Source organism: Acanthaster planci, linkage group LG04 (genome assembly GCF_054643075.1).
Source record: "Acanthaster planci isolate LZ-2023a linkage group LG04, COTS_SCS, whole genome shotgun sequence".
NCBI lineage: Eukaryota > Metazoa > Echinodermata > Asteroidea > Valvatida > Acanthasteridae > Acanthaster > Acanthaster planci.
The window spans coordinates 19,063,864-19,085,302 of NC_141780.1; the positions used below are offsets into that span (position 1 = coordinate 19,063,864).

At 42.8% G+C, this 21,439-nt stretch overlaps 3 protein-coding genes across 5 annotated transcripts in view; 1 reads left to right on the forward strand and 2 right to left on the reverse strand.

Annotated features, from left to right (window-relative positions):
* The window catches only part of LOC110986955 (uncharacterized), a 36,524-nt gene extending 29,617 nt beyond the window's left edge, over positions 1–6,907 (reverse strand). For 2 of the 3 annotated variants that reach the window (XM_087135931.1, XM_022249310.2), the window contains exons 1-9: positions 6,818–6,907; positions 3,788–4,622; positions 3,234–3,320; positions 2,837–2,946; positions 2,376–2,495; positions 1,914–1,990; positions 1,249–1,386; positions 877–956; positions 29–194 (exon numbers count right to left, since the gene is read on the reverse strand). In XM_087135931.1, coding sequence (XP_086992057.1) covers positions 29–194; positions 877–956; positions 1,249–1,386; positions 1,914–1,990; positions 2,376–2,495; positions 2,837–2,946; positions 3,234–3,320; positions 3,788–4,268 — 1,259 coding nt within the window. In that variant the 5' untranslated portion in view covers positions 4,269–4,622; positions 6,818–6,907. Of the gene's footprint in view, positions 1–28; positions 195–876; positions 957–1,248; positions 1,387–1,913; positions 1,991–2,375; positions 2,496–2,836; positions 2,947–3,233; positions 3,321–3,787; positions 4,623–6,169; positions 6,334–6,817 lie in introns of all 3 variants that reach the window. The other variant, XM_022249309.2, reaches the window with a different exon arrangement.
* A 986-nt stretch (positions 6,908–7,893) lies between these two features.
* On the reverse strand, positions 7,894–10,150 carry LOC110986951 (cellular retinoic acid-binding protein 2-like). Its single transcript, XM_022249301.2, has one exon. It carries the CDS (start codon positions 9,854–9,856, stop codon positions 9,389–9,391), a length of 468 nt encoding a protein of 155 aa, XP_022104993.1. The 5' UTR covers positions 9,857–10,150; the 3' UTR covers positions 7,894–9,388.
* Positions 10,151–11,659: 1,509 nt separating this feature from the next.
* On the forward strand, positions 11,660–21,397 carry LOC147799447 (uncharacterized). Its single transcript, XM_087135816.1, has 13 exons — positions 11,660–11,860; positions 13,130–13,342; positions 13,751–13,876; positions 14,347–14,561; positions 15,045–15,138; positions 15,551–15,780; positions 16,398–16,487; positions 16,972–17,071; positions 17,509–17,785; positions 18,375–18,484; positions 18,609–18,713; positions 18,912–19,042; positions 19,521–21,397. The coding sequence occupies exons 1-13, from the start codon at positions 11,828–11,830 to the stop codon at positions 19,984–19,986; spliced, it is 2,190 nt and encodes a 729-aa protein (XP_086991942.1). The 5' UTR covers positions 11,660–11,827; the 3' UTR covers positions 19,987–21,397.
* Positions 21,398–21,439: the final 42 nt, after the last annotated feature.

Consider the following 21,439-nt stretch of genomic DNA (forward strand, 5'->3'; position numbering starts at 1 on the left):
TTAATGGAGAGAAAGCTCTGAGACTTACGTGTACATGGGCTCCATGATGTCCAGTGACCACAGTCTGACTGTACCGTCAGTGGAACTGGTCAGAACAAGGGTGGACGTCTCGGGATGGAGGACTACCCCGGTCACTGACCTAGAGTGACCTCTGAACGTGTGGATGTGACCCCCGGTCATACTCCAGACTTTCACTGTCACGTCAAGCACAATGAAGTGGAATATTTGAAATAAAACTAGCAGTTAACACGCTTTGGTCCTCGCTTCTGTCTGCAAATGATAAGGGTGTTGCAACATTCGCAGACACAAATTCAATTTCTAGCCTTCATCTTGCTTAGTTCTTGAAAATTTTGCATCGCTCTGCAAAAAAATTCCCAGGATGATGCACTAGAACACGACCAGCATGCATCTCGGTCATTTACAATATGACCACTTCTACAATAAGACTCCTCAAACAAAATAAAACAAAACACAGAGACAAAGGGAGAAAGACCACCAGGAGCAATCCCATCAAAAACAATCAAATAACACTTTTTTTTCAATCTGTTATGATCAACAAACGTCATTTTTTTGGTCTCTTGGGTCATTCCATGAGGCTGGGGCACAATTTGTGACGGTGTCCTTGTTACATCCAAAATTTTTACCAACTGTCATGACCTGTAGAGTAGGTCATTTACTCTGTAAAAATAACACACACCTCTGTATTCAGCCTTGCAAGATGTATAACAATGTCAATTTGGAATCCACATGCAGGGAAATGGCTGTTCATTTTTACGGAACCCATGTAACAATTAACACTGTCGCATATTGTGCCCCAACCTCATGGAATGACCCTCGTACTAAATGTGGTCATACATGTCCTGAAATGTCACTTACCATCACAGTCATTGGAGCACGTAATGAGCGCTCTTGCTAGTGGCGAATACTTGCAACCGTTAATCTGAGACTTGTGGGCACTTGAATAAGAAAATAAATGGTTATATTTAATTTTTTGAAGGAATTTGGAGGCTTTGAGTTGCTCGGGGATGCTGAACATACCAGTCGAACGTGACCAATCCACTTTCATTTGCGTCACGCTTGAGCTAACAAGCCATATGCATGCAAAAAAACAACACAAACAATAGTAGACTGGTAGCCTGGGACCAGTGTGTTTTCCACCAACAAGCGTCGCAAAAGTCTGCCGTTCCGATACCAAAGCAACACCTTCACGGCCTCATTGTCGTTAATTATTTAATCAGCCCTACTCACTCCACCAATCGGAAGAGTGGCTTGCCCTCTGTGTTGTAGCACAGCACGTCGGTGTCTGAGCAGCAGTACAGGTGCTGCAGATGCTGCTCTAGCTCCACCTTCCTGATCCAGCCCCCTTTGATCCCACTCAGCTCTCTCCTGTAGCAAAACGAAAATGGGGGTTTTTGAGCAAAGAAAATGCACTGAAATGACATTTGAAGCAATGGGGTCTCGGGTTATGTTTTGTGCCGTCACAGCCAAAATTGGTTCTTTTGTTTGGAAGGGAGTTGGAGTACTGCATGATCGTGCATAATTCTTACCCCAATTAACATTGCTGAAGAATCCCAACCGACGAGAATCAACCAAACCAATTCTTGGTTATGACCATCAAAACACACCCTCAAATACTATAGATGATTTTGCTCTCCATACAGAGCTTATCCTACGCCATGTCCGTGAGCTGTGGGTCCCAACAACATGTATGTGCTTCAGTGGGTAACGAGACAATGTTACAGGGGTACTAAGTTGGTGAGCGAAGGATTTGGCATCTGGGTTGGGACCAAGTACCCAATCAGCAGCGAAGAAGAAAGTGGCAGGGCAAAGACTTCAACTGTTAGCCCGGTGCTCACACAGAGGTTGGTCGTATGTATTCTGAGTTTTACCAGTATGTGCAAAAACACACTAACTTCAGAAAAAGCCCGTAGTTGGCCATGGGTTTGATTTCTGTCCACACTTGATCAGTAACTTGCTTGAATTCCCACACCTGCATGCCAAACAAAAAACAGTAAAACAGAAATAAAATTTATGTCATTAAACGCACTCTCGAAGTACGTGTACTTTGCCCAGCTGTAACTTTAAATTAAAACTTGCTTCAGAATCTTCAGTCTTTTCATCAGGTGTCTCTCAGTTCCGTAATGGCAAGTCTTCAAATATCTTCAACCATCATCATCACTTTATTTGGGATTTGGGGGATACGTCCTTTTCACCTTGCACACTTAATCACCCCCCCCCCCAAAATATCACCCTGAATTTTTGCAGTCACAACCCTTTTGATTATTTGTCTTTTTACTAAAGGTTATTTCAAGACTACTGAAACTGCATAGTTGTAAAAGCCCTGCAATCTGGTTTGGAATGATTTAAGATCTAACCTTGGTTCCCTTGACGCCGCCAGTGATGAGTTCATCTCTGACTGGGTTGAAGATGAGAAACATGACCGAGCTGAGATCGGACGCAACATTACAGGTTTCGTCAAAGTCCTTGTTCAATACCTGTGCACAACACATAGGCATTTGCAGGAACAAAGAAATTCATAAATCTATGTACTTTTCCAGTCACATGCATACCTAGGGAAAATTGTCTAACAGATCAGCCATCCATCACGTCGTAAGTTAATGTAGATTGCTATTTATGCCAGCAATGCTACTTTGTGTTAATGATGATCTGTGAAATGGCGTGCACAGTCAGTCAGACCTGTCATTTCTTGTACTGTAGTCACCACGTTTTAGCAGAGTTTGCACGTCCTACACAAAGCTGCCGTACATACATGTATGCTATAGATCTATGAGCAAGCCCTCAATCTCATCTGGCATAAAAAAAAAACAGCTCTCACCTTGAGCGAAAAATCTTTGGCAAGACAGAAGTACACGTTGTACTTCCTGGCATAAATGATGTTCCGCAAAAGCTTGTTCACATATTTGGGATAGCTCAGGCTCCGGTTAACTGCGAGTACAAAGGAGGCAATAGTCATGATTTTTATAATCTACTTTGACCTATGTCTGGATCTGAGTGCTGATCTGATTGAACACAAAGTGAAACGCAGTGAACAAAGCAAACAACTAAGTTTCCAAACCTGCTCGGGAATTATAGTGCAGATTTTCTAACTAAAACCTCTGTTTTTTTTAGAAAAAATAGTATTTTCTAATTAAAAACTTTTTATTTAGAGAATGAATATTTGCAGGTACATATTCATGTACCTGCAAGATATTATAATGCAAGCATGTTCTTACCAGTGTGTTCAATGCCATCTTTATCCCATGTTGTAATGCCTCTGGTATCGAGGAAGATAAACTGTCTTGTGCGTGGGTTGTATGTGACTGGAAAGGAAAGAAATACCAGCTGTCGTTGAAGATCTCTACTACCCATTTATCAACAATGATTCAAAAGGGGTAGGTTTCAAATTGACTAGGCAGAGAGTCCTTTGTCGATGTGGACACCGCAGGTTATCAACAGCCTATTTCATGTATCATTATGGAAGGAACCATTCACATGAAAATAATTGTATAAGATTTCAATGACCATTTACATTGCCAGAATGGCAGCCAATGGTGAAATGACAGTAACAATGAGATTTTAAAATTTAGGCCAACTAGGGTCGTTTGAGTGTAACTGAATTGCATGTGCACATAGTTAAAATGCCATTAACTACTGGTTGAACTATAGTTCTACCCAAACTTGCCCAGTCCTGAAGTTGTGGTTTTACCACCTGTTCAACCAAACTCAATTAATTTTGCATGTAAATGCGGCTACCATTAGACAAATTTTGATGATGGTCTGAGCTTACCATCGACAAGATCGGTGAGTTTCTTGCTGTGTTCGTAGTAGTTCCTTTGCTGGAAGCCACTGGGGAAACTGGTGTAGCTGGCAGCAGTTTTCGGACCGTCGTCCCCGTTACCAACATGGCTGATCTTGCGCATGAGCTGTTGCACCACGGTCTCCTCACTGCTCAAGCTCTCCCCATCCTTCCAGACGCTGGCCGAACTGGAAGTGGCGTCATCTCCCATCCGGTGCTGGAAATGCACGCTTGCCAAACGCGGTCTGTTCAACTCGGACGGGTCTGCCGCGCCATCGTTGTCTGGCGGGTCCTGACTCAATCCTGCCTGGGAGCCAGGCTTTAGAGAGCCATCTGGTGCTGTGCTCTCGGACGAGAGACCCTGGCTGTTGCCATTAACCCGGCCTTCTGACAAGTGGAAGTGTCGTGTTGTCTGGTTGCTGGTGAGAGCATCCTCAGTGGACCCGTTGGCGAGTCCAACTTCGTGAGTCATTTCTCCCAGGATTGCCTTATTATTACATTTTAAGATCAATCCCCTGGCAAATGTTACTCCTTAAAAGCAAAACAAAGTTTCGAGTCTTAAAACCATTTTGGCATATCTTTGATTGCCCGTCTCCACCCAGTGTCCAGAATTACTGGGTACACAGAAATCAATGCCCATTACTCATGGGCTTAAAAGTCAGGCTTGAAAATTAAACACTGTTTTTCCACAAAAACATTCTTTGTTCTCTAGGCCAGATCACATTTCACAGAAGTGTATTTATCAAATTGTCGCAAACTGTACTTTCATTTATACAGTAGGACTTGTTTTATTTTCTCTCAGGCCATCTTCACATCTTTTCAGAATCTGTGAACAAACAAGAAACAAATATCATTCAGTACAAATCATTTTTCTTGTTTATGACAGGACTTTCCAAAATGAACAGCTAAATCTTGAATTCCCTCTTATCGGGACTGTCAGTCTTATTCAACGGATATTTTTTTATACATGTAAATGGTACACACCCTCAAACTCAGCCCCAGTGACATACCCGAAGGTGTGGATGTCTCTTGAAAGCCAAACATACCTGTGAATGCGAGGCCTAGGTAACTGGAGGAATAACATGTACAAGTGTATCGCATGCAAGTGAGCAAATGCAGGACCAAGCACATCTTGCCCATCAACAAGCACTACTTGGTGACCACATCGAGACACATTCCTGACTGATTTTTTCTCAAGGACCCCTGGAACCTTTTCACACCACTAGAATTGATTAATTGATTGGTGTGATCTGGACTCTCTGGGACGGCTAGTGATTGGAGATAATCCGCCAACCATGCCCCTTAATCTTCCAAGGCTTATTTCAGCTAGGACCAAAAACCAATCGAAACTGCTGGAGGGGAGTTAACTTCACAATACTTTCTTTTGCTGGAATCAATGCAGACAGCAGATGTCATATTCTTGAAAATTCCCAGTGAAGTCATTCAATGTTCTAAAAAACACCTGTGCTATTTCTTCATTCTAGGGCCATGGACATCTGCAGAGAATAATAAACTTGAGAAATCCCAGTCCATTTACAAGTATACTGATCACCCTGTGTATTGCCAGGATTCTTTCCAAGGGGAATCATTTGGGAGGGGGGGGGTTAAAAACAATTTACATGTACACAAAAGCAGGAGGAGGTCAGTATTTAGGTTTTTTTCCGAGCAAATTGGTGATTTCCATCCAATTTTCATCAGTGTAGTATTCAAGTGATCGATTCCTGACTGGAAATGTCCAGCTTTTAACATTTGCAATGTTCTCAACCAAACTTAAATATTTCCATCTGTGAAATTTCTTGATGAGGAGAGGCAGCCAAAAAACCAATGCATGTAGTAATGACAGTGCCATGGGCGTTGCCAGGATTTTATGGAGGGGAAGGAGGCGATCTACTCTTACCGGGGGAGGGGAGAATGGGGGAAGGGGCGAAAGCACTTACCAGCTAAAAAAAAGCTGGAGGGAGTCACTTTTGCATTTTTTTTAAATTTTCAAGCAAATTGGTGATTTATGTCCCATTTCATTCCCAATTTTTTCCACTTTTTCTGCTTTTTTCCCTCATTTTGTTCTGGTGTTATTTTTTCCAGGGAAGCACTGTGCCTTGCCCCTCAGGCCCCTGGAGGGAAGGAATTTTAGCATACAGACGTCTCTAATTTTCCCTCGGGTGATTTAGTATTAGCCATCTGAAAGCAATAAAATGTCCTCAAAAGTTTAATTTTGCAGTGAAAATGTTGAGGTATTCACTTAGAAAACATTAAAAAAATTTCAGGCCACTCTCATAGGGTTTTACAGAGCTATAACAAGTCACAACTCCATTTGACATAGAATTGTGTCTTGGGAGTTTTGTAGGTAGTGCATAAGGTGTCAAGCATCCATACCTGTGTATCTTTCCCCATTGAGAGTCAGTCCTCCTTGCTTTGAGAAGTCAAACAGGAAAAAGTCTTTATGTTGGGGGACCCAGGAGGAGGAGCCATTACTGAGCCTCATTAATGGAGCTCTTCCATAATTTCATTCCCTCCCCTCGCACTTCGACACTCTGCTCCTTTGTACAAATTGTAGACTTTTGTTTATAAATCTCACTGCATGCCCCCGAATGGTTCATTTCCCTTGCCGTGGATAAACCATCAGAAGTGATAACATGTACTAAAAAGTCCAATTTAGTAGTGAAAAATATTTAACCATTTACTTGGAAAACACTTCCAATTTTTCAGACCAGTCTAGTAGTGTTTAATATATGCGCACAGGATGTCAAGTGATGTTTAGATACAAAGATATAGAACTCTTCCTAAATGAAATTCTGAACTAACGTTATCCATATCGCAATTGGTCAACAGAAAGTTTCATGTCTGTATAAAATTTCACGGCTGGTAAAGCGAAACTAAATGCATAATAAATTCATTACCAAAGAAGTTACATTTATGCAAACATTACGAAAGTGCTTGTTCAAGATACATTTGTCTGCTGTTCCACTAAAGACAAGTCAGGTCACAACACCGAAGATACAGTGCCGTGGCAAAATTCCTCACCTTCCCGATTCCACCGTCATGTTCGGTCCGGCTGCACCGCACCGATTTCGTCTGTCGACTCGCCGAAGACCTGCATATGATCAACGTAAGAATTCATACAAACGCGGTGTGGAATGCTGCGGCGAAACCTAGACTAGTAGATGGGACGTCTCCGCGGATACGGCGTGGTATTGCATAACAATGGCAAAGTTAATTCCGGGGGCAACAGTTACAGATCTATGCCGGCGCGGTACACAAAGTCACACTATTCGACACTGTTCTCATATCTTCCCCTCAAATTTAAGACGGTGTGTCGTTTAGAAAGATACATTAAATTTCAATGTATTATGATGGACTCTTTTGCATTTGTGGGCAATTTTTCGGAGTATATTCAGGCAGTTTTTTGAGGCATTGCCACTATCAACTTGAGCTCGGCTGCTTTACCAGGAACTGCATATTCCATAAAATGTAATACGAAGGGACGAGAGTTTGTATTTAACAAATGAAAGAAAATCAGTACTTTTGACTAGCGTGAACCAGTGGCTTATCAAGGTTTTGAATCTGGGGCTAGGGATTTTGCTTTCAGATGATATGGATTAATTGAGGGACTACATTAAATGGGTTACACACTCAACGTTGGCCAACATGCCTCTCTACCGGTCGGCTGTGAACACGGCATTGGCGTTAACATACCAAACTGGCGAAAGAAGACAAACTGGAAGACTTTTCTGTTCGTAAATAAAGTCAAGGCAAACACGGGTGTCAAAATCCAAGGAGCTATAGGTTTGTTTGACTAAGACAATGCAGCGGCATATTCTGATCTTTGGTCGGAGGGGGGCGGATTTTTCCATTTTTCACAAGTATAAGAACTGCAACACCCCCACCCCATCAGGTAGTAACGTTTTTTAAAGGCTGGTGTTTTCAATTCCTAATAAATAATAATTATTTTTTTAATCGTTTAAACGTTTCCTGGGGAGGTAATTTTCCCCATGACCCCCCATACGCCAAAACAGCAGTGTCAGTAATATGCTTTCCATGTAGGACACCCCATACCTATGCAGTCTTAGAGCCCTAAAATCGACATTCTTCAAATGACATTACCAGTCAGCACTTTTAATATTGAGGTGCTTCACGACGAACCATACTATGATGAAATATGAATAAATAATCGCATTTAGTAATGATTAACGTAACCTTTACACACACTACTACCTAACAAAGGTTCAAAGAACTCTGACTTCGTTCGCATTTAGCGAACTTTATACCTTTCTTGCTTCTTGCGGGGTTGAAAGAGTCGAGTCCGTTGAACCCAACTACAAGTGGGTCAGGCTTGTTATCTTCAAACGTTCCATGGAAAAGACTCTTCATGCTTGTTATGAATCAAGTCACTGTTCCAATGTCGCTTAATCAGATGATCTACAAAGTCTGACAGCCTGTTGCACGTTAAATGGCATATGTATAGTCTAGTTTAGACCACTTTAGAAATCACTGTTTGAAGAGCTGAAAAGAAGAGATATTTCACAACCATCAACATATTCCACAATAAAATATGCGTTCAGAAGATTGAGGGTTTGGAATCAAAGAAGTGATTGCAATAGACAGTTTTTCTGGTTTTAATTAACAATTCTATTTTGACACTATCAGATATCAGCGTATGTTTGATCAGTCATTTTAAAACAATTAGATCAATTTCATATTTGAACAAAATACTCTTGTCCATCCTACCTTGATAACTCAACGCAGTAAGTATAAGCTGAATATAAGTAATGATTCAAAAGAACATTTCGGTGAAAAAGAAGGCGTAAAATCTTTAACGGACGAATTGCCTGCATGCTGTTTACTGTGTACAAAACTTGACATTGGTGGCTGTTAGCGTAAATCTAGTTAAAATGTGGAATTACCAATAACGAAATTAATTAGTATTCTTAAATTTTCTCAAATGTAAATGCAAAACAATTTATTTTCAATGTTTATTTTCTATTTAACTTAAATGAGTGTTTTTGCTTAAAAAAGTCAAATTTGCATTTCCTAAAATCGAACAAGTAGGGGTTACGGCCAATACAATCTTTCGTACAAACTTCCTATTTTGACAACAACATTATGAGCAAATAAGTTGATCTAAATGATAGTGATAACACAAAAAAATCGAATCAGCCCATACATAGGAGGGTGAGAACAGATGACTTGTTCAAAACCGTGTTGAATTAAAGTATAATTGATGCTATATTATTAAGAAGAAAATATTACTTTATATACATAAGATGGGAAAACCTAGTACCTCTCGTTATTCTTTCAAAGTTACAGCCTTATTATTTTCTATGAGATTACTCCTTTAGGCGTGGTTTCATTTTTGAAAGAACCTGAGGCACAGGCATGCATGTTTTCAATCATAAGCAATCTTCGAAGTGCACACCTTAATTTGGAGATAGAACCCTCGTAACAGCTACACAGTCGTTGCGACCCAGCTGAGAGTAAGAAAAACCCCAGTTGTGTTCCTTGTCCTCAAAACCGTCGGATCGGACGCACGAATGTGGCACGACACAATATCGGCAATTTTTGAAAAGAAAATAGGCCTACACAGTGCATCATCTTCTAGACAGTTCGCACGAAGTATCGCTTAGCAACCGCCGTCCCAACCATCTGCGTTTGCACCAGCATCCCTCCAACTAGCTCTCGAGTGACGTGGATCCCGTCGTCCGGCCGGGACAAGTTTCTGATGGTCAGTTTCTTGCCCTCCCAGTCCCAGGTCGGTAAGTAGGTGGCCAGCTCGCCCTCTCTGGTTGGGTCGGGATTGGTGAACTCCTGGCCTACGGTGTAGCGGTCCTCCGTGGCGCGCATGGGCGTCGAGACGGTCACCACCATGTTGTCGTTCTCGTCCTGCTTGATTTCCATGGTGGGAGACTGGGAGCTAGCAGCCACGCGGGCGATCTTGCCCACGCCCAGCGCCTGCAGAAACTCATCGTAGTTCTCGTTTTTGATCAATTTCCACTTTCCGGACAGATCCACCGGCGCTTTGGGCTTGGGCGGCAGTGGTTCTTGCTCACTTGTGGTGTTCGACATCTTGAACAGTCAGCTAGTTTGGGGGGTTCCAACCTTTCGATCGGTGTTACAGTTTTGAGTGAGACAGTACAACCTCAGTCTGCGCTAGCTTGGATCGTTTCAAAGTTCACTGTTTCCGCGGTTACGGAAAAAATTACCCATCAGCCGTTGGATAGTCACCGTACGTGACTTCAAGAAACAAAAATAGCGACACGTGGTAATTTGCCATGACTCAACAACTCCCGGTGGATTTGAATCATGTAGCGGTGTATTTCAAGCACTGAGTATAAAATGCTTTTCTACCACCCATCCAAAATATACGTACCTTCCCACACTTAACCCTTGGAACCATCTGGTGCAACTGCACCCGAGGTCCAAAGGACACGTCCAGGCATACAACACGTGAAGCTGAGGCCTTTTTATAAAACTGTCAGCTTACGCAGTGGATTCGTCGTTTATTTGCTCGGAATGAGCATCAGTTGTATGGATGTGTATAGCTCCCAACACACCATCGACGAAGAATGGGCTCGTGCCATAGGGAGGTTGCAAGTCTGGGCCATGTGTCAGATGAGCCTGATATGAGATAGGTTATCGGTAACCTGTCTCAGAATATGTATCGACACGCAACGTTACAGAAGGTCTCTCTTCTGAACTAGAATTCGGTACCAGTATCTCGTTCAGATATTTACCAAATACACGGGGTCGGGTGAGCACCCGAGGGTGGGGAATAGGTAAGTGGGACCATGGAATGGATTGTTGGCATCATACCCACTAAGCCCCCCCCCCGACAACAGGTTAGGGCACTGGATGTATATTTGTCCAATTTTGCTTGACAAAGAGTTGCAGACAGTCTGGATTTCTGAGGCGGAAAAGGGCCAGTGCATTGAATTCCTATACAAAGTCTATGCACTGGTTGTGGCGGTCCCTTTCAGCAGTTATTCTGCTGCAGATTCTCCCCAACGTCCACCGAGTCCCCCCCCAAAAAAAATAATAATAAACTTGAGCACTCGTCTGTAGATTTAAGTCTGACGAGCTTTTCAGCTATTCTGTTAAAGTTGGATATCCCTGCTGACCTTTCAATTTTGCCGTGTTCGGCATTAAAATCCTGCATGAAAGCTGAGCCCACGTATGCTGTGTGGAAGAATCCGAAAATATAACTGAAATGATAAAACAGATACTTAAATTTTCGAGCTTCAACGAAATTACAAGCAAGATTTATTGTGACTTGCTATCACTTCTTCCTCTCACAAAAGTGGGAGTTCAACGGGCACGGTTCTTATGGACGGAGGAGCGTTTCCCGATTTGCCTTGATAATTTTCCTAGGCGGGTATTAACCTTGGGCACAGGCATTTTGGTTTTTTTAATAATAAGTGTGTCTTTCATCTGACGAACCAACGAATATGAAATATCACCATTTTTGAGAAAACATGTTTTCATTTAAGGAAATATTGCTTGCTCATTTTCGATATTTAATTCAACCCTGTTTTGATCTCTGTGTTTAAAAGATACAAAATTGGTCTATGAAATCATTTCCAAATAAATTTGTATTTTTGGCTCTATCTTTGAATACTCCTGTCAGATCTATTCGTCAGTTCGCGAGATAAAATCTGAAAATCACCAGAATGGTCGATTCGCCGGTTCGTCAGATAGGCGACGATATGGGAAATTACTCCCCTCCCCCTTCCATCTCCCATCAAGCTTTTAGCCTAGCGTATTTCTTTTGAGCGGAAACTCGTAACTTTTTAATTAAGTCCCGTGATTTCTGTTTAGCGCCCTCATGTGGTTAGCCGTGGCGAGACGCGTTACCCAGGCGAGTATGACGTTTTTGGTGATTTGCATAATTGATAGCAGTACGGTTCAGCCGTGTGAAAACGAACCATTCTCATGTTTCCAGACAGAGCTTCACACTTTTCCAGTATTTAGAAATTTTCGTTTCATCAATGGAAGCGCCATAGTGGCTGTGCTAGAGGGGAAGAACAACGCGTAAGAATCATGCTTCTCTATGTGGAAAGTAGTGCATTTTCGGTGAGTTAGTTTTATCTTGGAGGTAGAATGGTTTTATATGTCGAAATGTCGCAACCATTCCGTTTAATAAATTAGGAACAGGAAAAAGCTTACAGTGTACTAAAAATTGGTGTCAGGTCAACTCGACCGTTTGCCAACTCGACTCGAGTCAACTCTACCAACTCGACTCTCGACCAACTAGACAGTGCAAACGGTGCAACAGGGACAGGGCATAGAAGGAACGCATTTTTCCTAGTTCTCGATAACGCGTGTAATTCGTTTTACCGTTGGTCCACGGTCAAGTTGGTCAGGAGTCGAGTTGGCAAATGGTCGAGTTGACCTGCAACCCTAAAAATTGTAGCCTACTACGGAGAAGTTCTTATAAATGTTTACTTCATGAATCAGTTGATTTAATAATTTAAAAATCATTTGAGGAAGCCAGGGGAACAAGTTTATAAAGAAGCGTAAACTTGGTTTTAATGATGCTCAATTGAATGTCACGATGATGGTCCAATATGGAATTCTTTTGAGTTTCCTGGTTGAAGTTGTTTTTGCCAGTGTGGGTACTAAAACCCCCATTTCATCTCTAAATTTAAAATCGCAATGACAGTAGCTCTCTTCTTTGAAATTGTATGTATGTGACAATCCAAATTTGTGGTGGTCCACTAAGGAGTTTGTGGGGATTGTTTAGTTGGAGACCCGATTCCTTTACTCAACAGAACAGAGACATCTGAATTTTTGACTATGTAGATGACGACGATGCCAAATTGAATATCTTCAGCATTTATTTCATGGAAAGAGGACAGGGTTTTGATTTTTGAGGAAAATTAGGGGGGCTGAAAAATGAAGGTGGTAACATCAAATGCACTCACTGAAAATATGTATGACAACAGTGTCCAAGCTGATTTAGTAATAAAGTTATTGACTGATTGTTGAAAAATTTCATTAAGAAGCCCATTTGTTAATGGTCATTACAAGGCACAAGCCTTTGCTTCCGGTATACTGTGGTATTGCAGTGCATCAGAGTAAATGTCAGTTCACAAGGCCAGCTGTCACAAAATCAGGTTAGAAAGTTGCATTTACTGCCAATTTAAAAATTAGGTCAGCACAATTAAGAGAACATTGCCTAAGCTTGCACATCCTTAGGGAGTGACTTTTTTAAGGATAACAAAATGTAGAGGTGTCAACAACTACACTATTCCCAAATTGGTGCTGCAAGTTGTCACATGCCTGTTCATTTTTCATTTAAATAAAAAATAAACTTTTTTTCGCATTTTTCTCCTTGTCCAGATCCACACATTCATACTGCAATGTAGTCCTGGCGACACGCTGGCCCGGATCCGGGCTCAGCTACTGCATATCCTGTATCAAATTGGTCACGAGGACCACCAGTTCCGCATGAGATACAAGGGTCAATACCTAAGAGATGCCTACACGCTGGAGGACTACCGAATTGGAGACCACTGTGTACTCAAGATGGTACCCATGGCAAAGAAACACGAGGTAAGCTTACGAGGCACCGTCGTTACTAGCAAAGGAAAAACATCTCAGTTCGTGGACTTGAATAAGTGGGTGACATTGACATGATGAAGGATCAGTTTTGCGGAAAGGGAGCAGAGTTTTGATTTTTAGGGTAACACAGGATAGAAACAATGACAGTGACCCAGCAGCCACAGACTCACACATGCCTGCAACAGGCGCTAAAAACAAGCATGGTGGAATTACAACTTCCCCGGTAGACTGTTGCTGATTGGTCGACTGAGTTTCTGGTGAGAAAGCCAGTTTCTGGTTTGCCTTGAACTTCATTGAACTGCACTGTCTGAGCCAGTGAAGTGCCTTTTCATTTTGTTCCAAGCATACATGTATATATATCACAACTGAGACAGAAAAGTTTATGCTTCTCTTCTTCAGTCTTTCACAGATGTGCGAGCTGACAGGGCCAAGCTGGGAGCTGGACAGAGCAACGAGGTCAAAATGGCTCTCATCCGGGAGGTCGCAATGCTGAAATGGAGAGAACAGATGGTGGCCGGATTCAGTGTAAGCACTAAGCAAGTGACCTTTGACCCAACCTTTGACTAATGTTCAATGCCACTCTGAGTTTTCTTCTTCTGGAGTCACCTTGCTTGTTCAGTGCTCTGGTACCCCCCTTAACAAGAATGTTCTAAAGTTGGGAGGTCAATATCTGAGATATATCTTTCTGCAAAAAGGGATGCAGATCTTGAACTTTCTCTGAGAAGTACTGGTGAGCTTTCGAATCAAACCTTGCTCTCCATTTCTGAGCGTGGGAGCCAATCGGATTGAACAATGTTACTGTTGGATCGTATAGAAGCCGGCTTGCTCTAGTTCCAGTTGTTAGATCATGGATAGTTGACATGTTGAAAATATTGCACACTCTTGCATTGACTGGGATTTCGGTCAACATTTTGTGGGGGGGGGTAGGTTGAAACCAACCCTTCCAGGTGTACCTGCAGATTGTGATTGAAAGAGCACCTCTCATTCATTTGCAGGGCATCCTGTCGCTGAACCGCGTCTTCACCCTGTTTGCCGGCCTGATGTTTGTCTGGTACTTCCTCTCCCCCTACCCGCCTACGCAGTACAGTTCATTCCTGCCCTGGGCCATGCTGATCTACTGCGTTGGCGTCGGTCTGATCACGCTTTACACATTGGAGAAATGTCCCTCCTATACCCACAAGTCGGGTTTCACTGGGCCGTCCAGTTTGTGGTTAGTAGTCAGTCGTTCCAGGGGCCATGTGTCAGGTGCCTCATGTCAGGATCCTCAGGCTGAATAACTGAGATGCACTACTGAAATAAGGGAAAGATTTTCTAACATCTGGCCTCACAGTAGAGACTTTGATGTCGCATAAAACAGAGCTTCATTGAGGTTAAGGTGCTCTCAATTTTGGGGGACTGAATTTAAAAACTGAGGAATGAGTTCAAAGCCCAGACACAAAACTAAGGTTTGGAAAAGTAGATAGCTCCCAAAACATCCAAAAACATGTCAAGAACACAGAAATTCCCCTTTTGCATTTGTCAACATTCCAATAAATCATGAAAGCAAAAGTAACCCATTGTTAGATTCTTGTTTGCATACCAACTTAGCATTTACAGTTTTTTTGGGGGGGGATCAAACCCATTTCATTCACTTTGGTCTGCACCTAGTGAGCTGTTTTATTGGAACTTGAGGTTCCTTCTCCTACTTTGACAGGCCCCGCTTCTTCATGGTGACATTCCTCATCCTGACGATAATCAATTGGGGCGTGGCAGTCTTTCTGATGATCAGGTTTATCCTGTCCATCTTGGTAAGTGGCCATCTCAGCAGGACAAAAGAATCTCTTCTTATCACATGAAATGTGATACTGTTGTAAGAACATGATTTTTTTAGGCTTGGTCAAATTTCAACAAAAGAGCCAGGGGTAACTTTTTTTCTGGTTTACAACCATTAATGATGTGATATACAGTTACCAGGTTCCAAAGCTAAGCCCTGCATTATGCGATCCATCATCCTCTCAGTGGTGTAGCTGGGGGATGCTCACATTTATTTCAAACGGGTACTGAATTCCAATTACAGCTGTGACTTGTCCAAAGGTTGTGTACATTTCAAAATTTCATGTGGGGGGCAAAGACTTGTGTTGGAGGAGCGTAGTCCTTTCTCTGGACCTGTTAAAAAAGTTACAGTTTTGAGTTCAAGATGGATGTTAAAAATGCCTACAGGACTATTCCTGCCTGGCGGAGGAGAGCACTGATTCCTGCACAGTCCGTGGTTTCTGGTCATACTTCCTGGCCATATTCTTCAGCCTGCACGCCATCTACCTCTTCATCATCTGGTCCATGGCGATGTCCTTGCTCCGCAACTTCCACTTCCGTGTCGGTGATTACCTTGAAGAGCACCTGGTGGTGACCAGAGACGTGGAGAAGGTGATCGAGACAGCTCGGAATGGAAGGTAGGTAGATTGCTACAAGGCCTCTGTCTCAGCCGCTGGTATCGTCTCTATTTTAGACCTTATCTTAATTCACGTTCCTATAAAGTGTGTGTTAATTGAAAATAAAGCTGCAAGTCTTTTCATGTTCAAATGGTTCTGGAGTCGGAGACAGAGATAAGCAGAGATAAAGCCGAGCTTTCCAACATGGCGAAATGCTTGGGCTTTCTTTTTTAAATTTGGGTACAACAGCTGAGTTGTAATCACATTGTTAAAGTCAAGTCAGATTCTGAGTCGTGATAAGTTGCGCATTCGCTGTGTGACTAGATGACCTACATATATGATCAATTTATGACTGACTTATGAATGATTGTTGGCTAGCTTGTGGTTGACTTGTAAGGGGTTGTGATAACGTATGCTGGAATCGTCCGGAACTGTGATTAATCAGGGACTTACTGGTTACTGGCGAGTTTAATATATGACTGACCTGCGACTTACCTGTGAGGACTTGCGATTGACTTGTGACTGGCATGTGACTTACATATGACCAACTTTGAATCAGTCGTGTGTGCAACATTTACACAACTGCAAATCATGCAAGTAATAGTCCTTGTAAACAAGATTGATTGATGTCATTACAGAGTGAAGGAGAAGCGTCAGGCAGCGTTTGAACTAGCCACCCTAGCCACTACGGGAGATGACAGCAAGTTTCACATTGTAGCTGAGGGAGGGTAGGCCTCTGTTTAACCCTATCAAACCTTTTTACAGGGAGTGTTGAAGAACCTAGAGCACGGAAAATCCCACTGGGAATAATACTGCTGGTGTTCTGAAGTTGCTTCCAAATGACCACGCTATGGCTTGGGCCCATACAGAAGCTGCTAGCTTGCAGCCATAGCCATTTTGCATTGACCTGTCTGTAGTTATTTACCCAGACTCAACTTAAGTTTGGACACCTGTTTTCCACATTGCGTTTGAAGTGCACCAGCTCCCATGTTTAGGTTAATGTGTCATTTTGCTGAGGAATAGCCCATTCCACGTGGGAATACTCCTGATAAAAATGCTCTGTCCAGTGAAAAAAATGAGCCATGCTCGGGTTTGACCTTTTAAAACAGAAAAGGAACTTCCAACTTCCAATACCTCTCAGTATTTCTCTCAGTCCTCTCTGCATTTTGTGCCGTTAGGATTTTACCCCCCCTTTTTGTCCACCATTGACAGCTTGGAGGTCCTGATTTCTCTGGGGTTATCAACAGACGAAGCAACCCAGGAGTATGCCACCGAGGCCATGGCAGAGCTTCTAACTGTTCCAGTGATCCAGGTGGGCTCTGACAACAAAACTTATCCAAGCCCGTGCAATTCCAGCAGTTCGGAATTTCATTCAAATTTAATGAACAAAAAATTGAACCATGGATCTCACAGTCAGCGGATGTGGAGTTTTGCCAGCAGCCAGCCGAGGGCATGGATAGCTTGTATACAGCAGGCTCAGGCCATTGGCGATAGATGAAATGGGTAACAGATGCTGGTATACTTGCCTATTAGTTTGCACACAGAAGCAGTCTGTGACTCGGACTTCCTCAGTTGGACCTATCAAAGACATTAGATGTCAGACCAGCCCATAATATAAATCATATTGAGAGTTTCTATCCAATAGTAATGCAGTACCTTTCCTAGTGCATCCACGCAAATTAGGAAGTTATCTGTAAACTTAAAAGTGGAAAATTTGCTTTATATTGGGTTTTTTGTCTATGTACACAGGACACCTTTGTGGAGCTGGGCGGTGTCACCACCCTGACCACCCTTCTGCACTCTCACAACCCCCGCCTGGTCCAAGAAGCAGTGACCGCCATCTCCTACATTGTGGCCGACTCGGAGGACAACAGGCAGGCAATCATCGCCGACCGCGGCCTGGAGGACCTAGCCCACGCCGTCCAGGGTGGGACAGATGTCGCCAAGCGCAACGTGGCCGGCATCTACTTGGACTTGGCCTTCAGCCCTGACATCAGGGCGCAGATGACCTCACAGAATGCGCCAAGTAAGCTCTCATGATTACTCTTGATATCATCCCCCCGTCACTAACCAAGATAGACCAAGGCTATGTCCAGATCACTTGGCTCAGGCTGAATATTACACGCGTATCTATGAAAGCCACTAGTGAGCAGTGTCATTCATTTTCTGTAGATGTATGTGGCATTTTCAGCCATACCATAGCATGGCCTTCACTGCATATATTGTAAGACTTCACTTGCAGTTTGAGTCCCAAAACTGGTACTACCGTTGTCAAACTGAAAGTGTAGGTTGCTGGTAGAGCTTACATACTACAGTACATAGACAGTACATGGACAGTAGTGAATTGTAGCGCTAAAACATTTTCTCACCAGCACTGCAGTTTGACACCGCTACAGCTTAGCCAGTGCCAAACTACCTGATCTTACTATCAGCTTGTAGTGTGATGTAAATGCCATAGTCATTGTTATTACGTTGGGACCGTGCAATTTTCACACGTTGGAACGTTCAGTGTGAAGTTTGCTCATGGTATCAAACTGGTAGGGATAAGATTCCGTTCCTGAATGCTTTGACTGTATGGAGTAAGGCCGTCGATTCTCTGTTTGCTGAAATCACAGCTGCAGCGCTGGTCTCCCTCTGCACCAGTAGTGACAGCGAGACACTCAGGTTGGCTCTACAGGCACTGGAACTGGTAGCCATCGAGAGCGCAGATGTCATCCTTTACCAGGTGAGTGGTGCACATCATGAAGGAGGAATCTCCTTCAAAAGCATGGATTGTAAAGTGAACTCAAACTGATGGTTAAAGGTTTTTTCAGTCATCAGCATCTTATTTTCCATCTTTTCATCTTTAGGAGGAGCTTCTTGACCATCTTCTGAACGTTCCTCGGAAGTCCTCGGATGCAGGTATCTATCTTCTGGCAGGCAAGATCCTGCTGTACTTTGCTGAGAGTCCCCAGGTATGTTCAATTGGTTTATTTCTTCCGCAGGCACAATCAATCCTTGCCCAAACCTGTGTCGTTTTCAAGATTTCGATTGAAACAAAAATGCTGCCTCACAGTATTTATTTGATAAAGCAACCCCCCCCTGATATATAACACCAGAATGTCAATTTGAAATTGACAACTCTGCCTTTGTGTTAAAACCCCATTTCCTAGGCATGTGAGAGAATGCTGGCGGCACCAAACCTGAAGACTGCCTTGAACCAGTTAGCCAAAACAGGAGATTCCATTCTGCAGAAGGTGGTGTCCAAAGTGGTCCTCTGCACACTGGATCAGAGGCAGACTGCGTAAGTGCAATCCTAGATATAGGTTTACTTTTTGTGAACAACACTGCAACATTCCAGTCACTACTTACAGAGGACCATTCTATGCCGTTTTTCTGGTAAATCTCAAAATTCATGGAGCCAGTGTTGTGGATATTGCTATATACACATATCAGATTGAGAAAGTCTCTTTGAATTGCAGTTGCTGTTACATTTCTCCCTTCGTTAGAGGGCCATAGATTTCAATGTTTGTAGAATCTTTCTCAACAGCTCTCTCCGTGAGAAAATATTTGCTAAGATTTGAATACAAGGCCCTGTGAGTTTTAATTGGTGTACATCTGGTCACTGTAGTCAGCAAAACGATTTGCTGCAGTGTTTGTATTTTGATATTGCTGAAACAGTTTCCCAACCGAAGCATCTTGTATATCAATCATCCAGCTGCTACGTGAAGAAAAAAAGTAGACATGGAAGTGTTTCATCGTCCTCTTTTTTTCTTATGCAGTATCAGGGCCAAGGAGCTGAATCTCAAGGATGTCCTGGTGTACATTCAAGGTCACGCTGCAGACCGAGAGGCCTGGAACATGGCCGATGCAGGCATCACATCCATCGAGACCGTCCTGTTCAGCAGCTTTGTGCCGGGGCCGGACAGTGACCTGGGGTCCCTCCTGTCACTCAAGAAGCCCCTGTCTCCCTTCAAGAGAGAGGACGAGGAGAGAAAAGCGGCCACCACGTCAGGCGGATCTGCTGATGGTGGGTCCGAGGCTGGACCTAGCTTCAGCTCAGGAGCAGGACCAGACAGCACCAGCGGCAGCCGTGGGTCCCAGCAGTCCCTGAGGCCAGTGCAGAAGAGACCCGCCTCAGCTGCTTCCAATTCATCCACATCATCATCATCATCATCATCATCATCATCATCATCCTCATCATCATCATCATCTTCTTCCAAAAGCAGCAAAGGGTCCAAAAAGTAAAGCAACTCAAAAAATAAAATAGAGGAGGTAATACTCGTGAGATTCTGCTTCAGTTTGGGGTCATGTCAGACTTTTGAAATGTTGAAGTGTTTGTGTTAACTTCAACTCCCGGATTTCGTTTGCTGGAAGGTTTCTTAAATTTGTCCAAATTCACCTCTGTACGCTGTAGTGAAGGAACTTTATAGTCGAATTCATCACAAGTCCAGTCGCAAGTCTTTTCACAAGTCTAGTCATATAAACTCAGTGGACACTGGAGTAGGAATACTTTTGTCACAGCTCACTTAAATGGTTTTTGACTACACTCTGAATTAAAGACTGAGTGACTTGTGATGGACTTGTAATCAGCAGCTTGTTACAGATTTTAAAAAGGTAGAGTTAAAACACCTTAATTGCTATAAGTAGGGAAGATTTATTTCCCTTGATTTATTCTGTCTGTGGTTCAGTCTTTACATGGAACATGTAAATAACATTTTTGTTAAATAGTGTGATAAGAGTGCATGAAATTGTCAGATTCATAACTCAAGTCTGAAGAATTATATTTCGGAAAAATTTAGTTTACAACAAAATGTACATGTATTTTGTAGAGTTTTTACATGTAGATGGCTATTTTTTCTACAGATTTTATTTGTAAATTTTGGAGAAATGTTGTGATTTTTCTGCAACATAATTCACGATGCACATAAATGTTACTCGAGTCATTCCGTCCAGTCCATGTTCCGTCCTTGCTAGAAATTGTTACTCATGAGACTGGGTTAATGATTTAAGAAAGGGGGGGTTGTGAATTCAAGAATTAACATCTGGAAATCTCACTACTCACAAGGTTAACTCAAAATTATCAAAAAACTGAATGTGAAAAAATTGTATAGTAGAGCATACTTAACCCTAACCCCCCAGGGACCATTGAAATCCTGCATAACCTTGTTGGGTTCAGTATGGTTAGGGTTACCCGAACCCCCTAGGGACCATTGAAATCCTGCATAACCTTGTTGGGTTCAGTATGGTTAGGGTTACCCGAACCCCCTAGGGACCATTGAAATCCTGCATAACCTTGTTGGGTTCAGTATGGTTAGGGTTACCCGAACCCCCTAGGGACCATTGAAATCCTGCATAACCTTGTTGGGTTCAGTATGGTTAGGGTTAATGGAGACCTTCAGATATGCATTCAGGTCCAGTGTTATTTGTAATTTTATGTAAATAATTCAGTATTTGCAATCTTTTTAGAGGTGGTTATCACTGCTGACTATCCAACAGGGAGCTAGGTACAGCACTGATGAGAGCGGCAATGGTGTGTGAGAGAGTTTTCAAACTCGGATCTTTTCTCTTCCTACCCAATTTTTGTCAACCAATATACGGTATAAGGGCTTGACATCTTGCGTGAATAAATTCAAGATTCTGTCAGGTGTGGAAAGAATGGTTCATGTGATTGCTTCTCCCCCCCGTCTTTGGGTGGCAT